Source organism: Lactuca sativa, chromosome 4 (assembly GCF_002870075.4).
Source record: "Lactuca sativa cultivar Salinas chromosome 4, Lsat_Salinas_v11, whole genome shotgun sequence".
NCBI lineage: Eukaryota > Viridiplantae > Streptophyta > Magnoliopsida > Asterales > Asteraceae > Lactuca > Lactuca sativa.
Genome location: NC_056626.2, coordinates 230,761,276 through 230,769,530, shown reverse-complemented (window position 1 = coordinate 230,769,530; position 8,255 = coordinate 230,761,276). Strand labels below are relative to the sequence as shown.

Sequence of the window (8,255 nt, the reverse complement as noted above, 5' to 3'; positions counted from 1 at the left end):
ATCCCTTGACTAAGATACTAATTCTGCAAAAATGATTTTAGGGTTTTTTGACTGTTGGAATTTTGAAATTGGGGTTGTTTGCAACTGACTGAAATAAGACTGAAGAACTGAAACGAAGTGTTTCGTCGGAAAAATTATGGCGCCTAAAAGATGTTGACTATAATATGACCAAATTGTCCTCAGACATACAATGACTCAAATTTGATTAGTAAGGGTAGTTTTGTTAAAAATCATAACTAAAAGAAAAATCAATCTATTTTAATACACAACTGACACAATTGATATATGCCTTTTTAATCTAGCAATTACCACATTTTACCACCACAGCCATGACCCATATGTCATCCATGGGTTACCATCACCCATATGTCATCCATAGGTGTTACCATGCGCTATAAGCAACTACCATACTGACCAAATGACCCATATGTCATCCACGGGTATACCATGACACTATAAGCAACTACCATATTGACCAATGACCCGTATGTCATCCATGGGTATACCATGACACTATAAGCATCTACTATGTTGACCAAATGACCCATATGTCATCGTTGGGTATACCATGACACTATAAGCAACTACCATCTTGACCAATTGACCCATATGTCATCCATGGGTATACCATGACACTATAAGCAACTACCATATTGACCAAATGACTCATATGTCATCCATGTGTATACCATGACACCATAAGCAACTACCATATTGACCAAATGACCCATATGTCATCCATGGGTATACCATAACACTATAAGCAACTACCATGTTGACCAAATGACCCATATGTCATCCATGGGTATACCATGACACTATAAGCAACTACCATATTGATCAAATGACCCATATGTCATCCATAGGTATACCATGACACTATAAACAACTACCATCTTGACCAAATGACCCTTATGTCATCCATGGGTATACCATCACATTATAAGTAACTACCATCTTGATCAAATGACCCATAATTCATTAGAGGTTATAATGCGACAAGTGGAGTTAGCACCTCCGCCACCTTTTCACATTCACATGCCATACGTTCGTTGTTGGAACGAACAATTTCCTCGAGATGGTGGAGAGGGGACGAGCGGAGCACGACACCGGCGAGGATGGGCTTTATTCTTTTTTTTTTTTTATTTATTTGCTGCCACACATGAATCTGGTTCGTTACTATAATAGTATAGTTTTTAAAAGATAATGCTTTCATATAAAATAATCTATAAATATAACAAAAAATCTGAAGTATAATAATATAACAAGAAAAATAACAAATACATCACTATTAGGAATAGACGAAGCCAAATTTCCAAATAGTAGACTTGCTTTCAGCGTCGTTTCGTGTAGATTCTCTCACCATCTGTTTCGATAAGAACCCTCTCCCCGAAATCCCAAATATCTTTCTCTCCTCCTCTCTTCTCTCCTTTTACTCGGCTTTTGATCCAACAGGTTAGCTTCCTTTATGCTTGTAAATCACATGTACATGCATATAATTATTGAATAAACACGCCTGATTTCCGTGTTATTCGATCAGATCGCAATATTGGTAGCTTTTAAGAAACAATTCTTTAGCTCAGGTTTTGATTTTGACTAATCGTGAGCTCATTTCTCTCTGTTCTGGTTTGATCTAAGCATCTTTTTCGACTTTCTTCGTTTTGGATTTGCTTGTTCAGGGTTTAGCTAGTAGTTGTTTTTTGACTGGATTAGTTTCCGCCTTTAAATATTCCGGCAACTGATTTTGTGCCCTAATTTTGGCAACCGATGCTATTATTGGGCTTTTATTGTTTCCTCAGTTGCTAAGCTTCCTTTAATTGTTTTCTTATAGTTTGCTTTACCCTTACGCTGACTTTCATGATAGATTCTGTGAAAATCTCATCTTATTCATTGGTTCTTTTGCTCAAATGTGAAATCTGTAGTATTTGGGGAACATATTTTCCTTTTCTGTGAATCAAATAGTGTTTAGAGTTCAAATTTTGAGATTGATAGTGAAATTCTGTTATCTTCTAGATTTATTTTCATTTTGTTGCTAGTTCCATGCTTCCATCAGCAGCTGTGATTTGATCATCAATATCACAGGATCTTGCTTGTGTGTACATCTGTTTTATAAAGGTCAATACATAAATACTAATGTTTTCTGCACTAATTTTACTTATTCTCTCTTGTTTTACTATAGGTATAATGATTAAATTGTTCAAAGTTAAGGAGAAACAAAGGGAACTTGCAGAAAATTCTAATGGCAAACCACCTGTTAAGAAGCAAAGTGCAGGCGAATTGCGTCTTCACAAAGGTAAAGTTACTTCAAATCAAATCATGATTCTGCTTTTGCAAAATTCATCTTTTTTTTTTTTATTCTTTTTGCAGATATAAGTGAATTAAACCTACCCAAGACATGTAGCATATCATTCCCAAATGGAAAAGATGATCTCATGAACTTTGAAGTAACCATTAGGCCTGATGATGGATACTACTTGTAAGTATATGCAACAAAATCATATGTGTATTAATTTATATGCATTCATCTTTCTTTTATCTAACTGATTATCTTCTTATCTTGATTTCAGAGGTGGCACATTTACATTCACCTTCCAGATTTCATCCATCTATCCCCATGAAGCACCAAAGGTCAAATGCAAAACTAAAGTGAGAAACACCCTTCACACTTTCATTTCCTTAATTTTTTTTTTTTTACAAAATTTCTCATTCAACATATAATTATATGCCATTTGTATGTAGGTTTACCACCCCAACATCGATTTGGATGGAAATGTTTGCCTCAACATTCTTCGTGAAGACTGGAAACCAGTCCTCAACATAAACACCATCATCTATGGCTTGTATCATCTTTTCACGGTAAACTCCATCACCTGACAGAACAACTTGTACTGTATTTGACATGCATCAGTCTGTCCGACTCAATCATGTCAGTCGGATAAAGTTTCACTTTTTATACCACCCAAAAAGGTGAGACTTGGTGGGAGGATTTTGCTTTTTTTACAAAAGACATAAATGCCCTTTTCATTTCTCTCACCTATAAGGACGGGACAGAACAGGTTGTACTGCGTTTCGTTTGTTTGACATGACTCAGATTTCAAGAAAATAAAGCTTTCACTTTTTGTCCTATCTAAAAAGGTGGGACAAGGACTCTGATACGTGGAAAAAGACGAGAATGCCCTTTTGATTATTATTTTATTTTTGTGTAGGAGCCGAATCATGAGGATCCACTGAACAGAGAAGCAGCTGCGGTGTTGAGAGACAACCCGAAGATGTTTGAGTCGAATGTGAGAAGAGCAATGGCGGGTGGGTATGTGGGCCAGACCTTCTTCACCAGGTGCATATGAAGTATGAAGTCATGGTGGAAATAAGTCTATGTTCCCAAGGGTCTTTTTTGCAAATTGGGAGAAACTTGGGGGGTTGAAGGTGTTGTTTATGAAAAATGAAAATGGTCTTGTTTGTTTGTAACTCTGTTGAATGCCATTATTTCGGGTCTCACTTGTCAAATTGTCTTGTAAAACTATGATGTGTTTTGGGAAGATAAAAGAATCTCATGTTAATGTTGATGTTTGCTTCATTCTCTCTTTATCCTCTTTTGTTTCTTATATGCACAAACCAATTTTATGTGTAAATAATGACATTATATTGAAGATGATCATACCCACAAATCAACACCTTGAGTGTGTGTTCTTGTAACATATGAGTTGTTATAGAGTAGTTAATATCTATCGATGAATGTTTCTTGAAAGGGTATGTGTGATTCACTTATATAATCGTTTTCTGTTTATATCAATGTTTTCCACGATTAGTAATTTATTTATGCAACAAAATTATGTGCGTATCAACTTATATTTTCAATATATATATGTTTATGTTTCATTTGTTATTATGAATTTCTTATAAGCTTACATAACAAGATGAATCTCTAGTAAATTGTTTTTTTAAGAAATGAAACATTATTATGTAAATTGGCAAAAATCCAATTATTTGGATCTTTTGAAAAGGAAAAAATGTGTTTTGGTAAAAAAAAAATCTCATTAGCCGGTATGTAAAAGAATACCGGTTTTTAAAATGGAGAGTTGTGATGCTTCTTCTAAAAATGAGGATTATCATAATTCTGATTCCCATTGATATATCGGTCTCGCAGTTTTTATGTATGTATTTTTCGGTATTTTGGTTTAGATTTCGAGTTTTTCCGTTAACAAACATTACAATTACAATGATAGATTAAGATTTGTCAATTTTATGGCTTTCAAAAAGTAGCATTTTCATGATATCTTTAAGAAACATTACATTGGTGGTCTTTGTGGTTTCTAAAGGTTATGTGGCTGGTCTTTAGGCTATTAAATCCTTTTGACATGTTAATATTTTAAAATGACTATTAACTTTTGGATCTACTATTAAAAATATAATTTACCATATATATATATATATATATATATATATATATATATATATATATATATATATATATATATATATATATATATATATATATATATATATATATATATATATATGTGCCACTTAGGAATAGAATAATTTCATAGTTTTAGATTTTAACCAAAAAAGCTTTTTATATTAGATTTTAGCCAAAAAGTATACTTTTATGGTTTTATATTTTGGTCATAAAAGTTGGTTATTTTAGACTTTACACATAAAACTTTTTTATTTTACACTTTGACCATAAAAAATTCCTAAGTTGAAATATTTGTTCCCTACATTTTTATACATTCACACTTCCCACACCATTTTGTTGAATACCATTTTCCATCATCGTACTTTGTAAAATGTTAGTTTTACCCTCTCAATTTGATTTGTTATTTTAGACTTTGTCCATAAAGCTTTCTTATTTTAGACTTTGGCCATACAACGTTCCTATGTTAGCATATTTGGTCCCTATATTTTTGTACGTTTACACTTCCCATGCCGTTACTTTATTGAATGCCAATTTTCATCCCCGTACCTTGTAAAATGTTAGTATTATCCCCTCAATTTGAACAAAAACAAGTTCCACCCATTTACATTTCGTATATTGGCTTGTTTGCAGGTTTGATATGTTTGGTCATCACATAGAAAATAAATTACAAGAACTATGTCTGTAATTTACGAAATAGGTCTCTGTGTAGAAGTATATTTATATTAATAGTGCATATGTTGATCTACTACACTGTCCTCCTGTCCTCAGAACATTATACAAACACAAAATAAAAACAACAAACGAGAAAAAAGCCAAAGAAACACTGAAAATATGCAAAGATGAAAGAATATCTTTAATTCTACTTATAAAGTGTAATAATATACAAACTAAATTTCAATATTAAAAGAATATCTTTAATTCTAATTATAAAATTATGTTTATTTATTTATTTATTTTATTATTTTTTAACTTTTTACATATTATACTTAATTTATTACTTTTAATATATTGCTGGATGTAAACCATTATCATTTTAAAGTTACAACTTTTGAACAATTTGTATAAAATATTTAAATTATAAACTTAAATATAACATTATAGGACCAACTTAAATATAAATTTTAGTTTAACTTAAACAACCCAAATAATATTTTGTAAATAACTAAAAGTGATAAATTATAGTGTCTTTCTAATAATGATTATAATTTGGTTAATAATGTTAAATAAATATCAAACCTAAAGTGTAATCATACATAAACTAAATTTCAATATTAAAATAATATATTTACTTATACTTAAAAAGTTATGTCTTTAACTTTTAACATATTATACTTAATTTATTAGATTTAATATGTTTTTGCATATAAACCATTATCAATTTAAAGCTACAACTTTTGAACAGTTTGAACAAAATACTTAAACTGTTAATTTAAATATAACATTACAGTGTCAATTTAAATATAAATTTCAGTTCCACTTAAAAAATCCAATGAATATTTAGTGAATAGTTAGAAGTGATAAATTATAGTGCTAAATACATAAAAATAAATTATAATATCAATTTAACTAAACTATTTCCTAAAGATATTTGTATAATCGTTAAAAGTTTTCAAATAAGTAGCTTAAAATAACATATAATAACAATAGTTAAAAATAATTCTATATAAATGATTATATTGTTATCTTTAAAATCAAAAAACAATGTCTGATGTTTTAAATAATTATTAATGATAGACATTAAAACGTTAAGAAAATAAATTTTAAAAAATTAATTAACAAAAACAAAAACTATAAATACATTAAGCCATATATTATATTTAATTTTATTCATGAGTAACTCGTGGGTAGAAGTCATTCTAACGGTTGAGATTATACAATTATAATAGATGTATATATTATCATATAATTTAAAATAATCAATATATTATATCAATTTAATATACGAATTATTATATCAAATTTAACAACAACGTTATTGTTATATTTAAAAAAAACATATATTTGTAAAGATTTCATCTATATAAGTGTTTTTGCACAACGCGCGGACATTTGACTAGTTTTAATATAAAGAAGGTAAATAACAAATAATAACATACAAAACTGTAAAAATGGTTCTTCTGGTTCTAGTTTATCGAAAAATGTTATTTTGGTCTAAAAAGTTTTGGACTAATACTACCGGTTCAAAATAATTTTTTGTTGTTGCGGTTTTGATCTTTTTTTTTTTTTTTTTTTTTTTTTTTTTTTTTTTTTTTTTTTTTTTTTAGTTTCTTGAAAAGACAGATTTACTCCTTGTAATTTGTTTTTTTATTTTCTTTTTAATCACTTCACTATTCGACTAGACCATTGTCGGACCATTATCGGACTGTCGAAACTAAAAACACATCTTCCCCTCCGTCTCTCTTTCTCTTTTATTTCTCTCTACAATACCCATCTCCCTCCTGATTTTCACAAACTGAAAATACCACCACCACCGACCAAGGATATGAACGTTACCACCAACGGTCAGAGATGTGAGCACCACCACCTGTATTGAACCTCCTCGAAACCATAGATTTTATGGCGAAGAAGACAAACCAAAATCTATAGATCTTGTGGCTCTGAAAACAAAATTTATAGCTCCGGGGAAGTTGGCGATGAAAACTTGGGAATTTTGATACCTCCAATGGGTGAAGTAGATGACGAAGGGCTGGTCAATTAGGGTATTCCAGACCTAGGTATGAAATGTTCTCTGGTGGTATATCATTGGCAACGACGTCGCTGTAAACTCATATTACCAGAGAACCCTACCAGAGAAGACAAACTGAGTAGGGATAAGCATTGTAAAACAATAATCTAAATGCCTTTGTCTACCTTCGTCAACATCAACTTACAGTAAATCTGAAATCCTAGCTCCATCCGACGATCATTTTGACGGCTTTGACTTTTGTAGTAGCAGAAGAGAGATAAAGAGATAGAGATAGTGATCATAGCAGTAGAAAAAAGAAAAAGGGGGAGGCACTAGAGTGGTCTGTGACAAGTCTCTGGTGGTGTTCCGATGAAAAGGGTAGCACTAGTGGCCGATTAATTTCCAGTGGATAGTAAAGAGGGAGAGAGAGAGAGAAAGAAAGAGAGATGGAGTTTGTTAAAGAGGGATGGGGTGGGGGTGGGGTTTAGGTGTGTTATTTAGGGGTATGTCTAAATTTTGTTTTTTGTTTTATTTTAATTAGATAAAATAAATAAATAAATAAAAATAAGAAGGGCAAATCGGTCATTTTAAGCACTTTTACCTTGTGGAAGGACCAAAACCGCAATAAAACTCATATTTTAAACTAGTGGTAGTAGTCTAAAACTTTTTGAACCAAAATGACAATTTTCGACAAACCACAGAGGTCATTTTTGCAATTTTGTCAATAAGAAAACAAAAAGGATTATAAAAGCTAAATACAACAAAAATTAATGGAGCTTAACCACATATATGTCCTTTTTTTGAGCTGGCAAATATATATATATATATATATATATATATATATATATATATATATATATATATATATATATATATATATATATATATATATATATATATACTCCTAAACTAACACATAATTCCACCTATGTCCACGAAGGGAGTTGAACCCTCTACCTCAAGGAAGGAGGACACTACCTAATACCGTTGGGCTAGAAGCCCAAAGCGGATGAAAAATATTTCCACCAATGGCGTAGCCATATGGTGGCAAAGGTAGGCCTTGTCCCATCCGACACAAGTTTGGGTCTTATATATTTTTGTTAAGTAAAAAAGTTTGCACTTCATATGGCCTAGTTGTTGCTGATTATAGATTTGATAACTGCGACTTTTTGT

The 8,255-nt window shown here is 31.0% G+C and overlaps 1 protein-coding gene across 1 annotated transcript; it reads left to right on the top strand.

The window, feature by feature from the left end:
• Positions 1–1,300: 1,300 nt before the first annotated feature.
• On the top strand, positions 1,301–3,574 carry LOC111911960 (NEDD8-conjugating enzyme Ubc12). Its single transcript, XM_023907725.3, has 6 exons — positions 1,301–1,455; positions 2,180–2,293; positions 2,368–2,476; positions 2,568–2,646; positions 2,740–2,856; positions 3,207–3,574. The coding sequence occupies exons 2-6, from the start codon at positions 2,185–2,187 to the stop codon at positions 3,342–3,344; spliced, it is 552 nt and encodes a 183-aa protein (XP_023763493.1). The 5' UTR covers positions 1,301–1,455; positions 2,180–2,184; the 3' UTR covers positions 3,345–3,574.
• The last annotated feature ends 4,681 nt before the right edge of the window (positions 3,575–8,255 follow it).

What these genes read in the sequence shown, in the direction of transcription:
- LOC111911960 (XM_023907725.3), top strand. Translation starts at nt 2,185, where the DNA reads ATGATTAAATTGTTCAAAGTTAAGGAGAAACAAAGGGAACTTGCAGAA. An exon ending in CCTGATGATGGATACTACTT is followed by an intron (nt 2,477 to 2,567) that starts GTAAGTATATGC and finishes TCTTGATTTCAG; the next exon opens with AGGTGGCACATTTACATTCA. An exon ending in GCTTGTATCATCTTTTCACG is followed by an intron (nt 2,857 to 3,206) that starts GTAAACTCCATC and finishes ATTTTTGTGTAG; the next exon opens with GAGCCGAATCATGAGGATCC.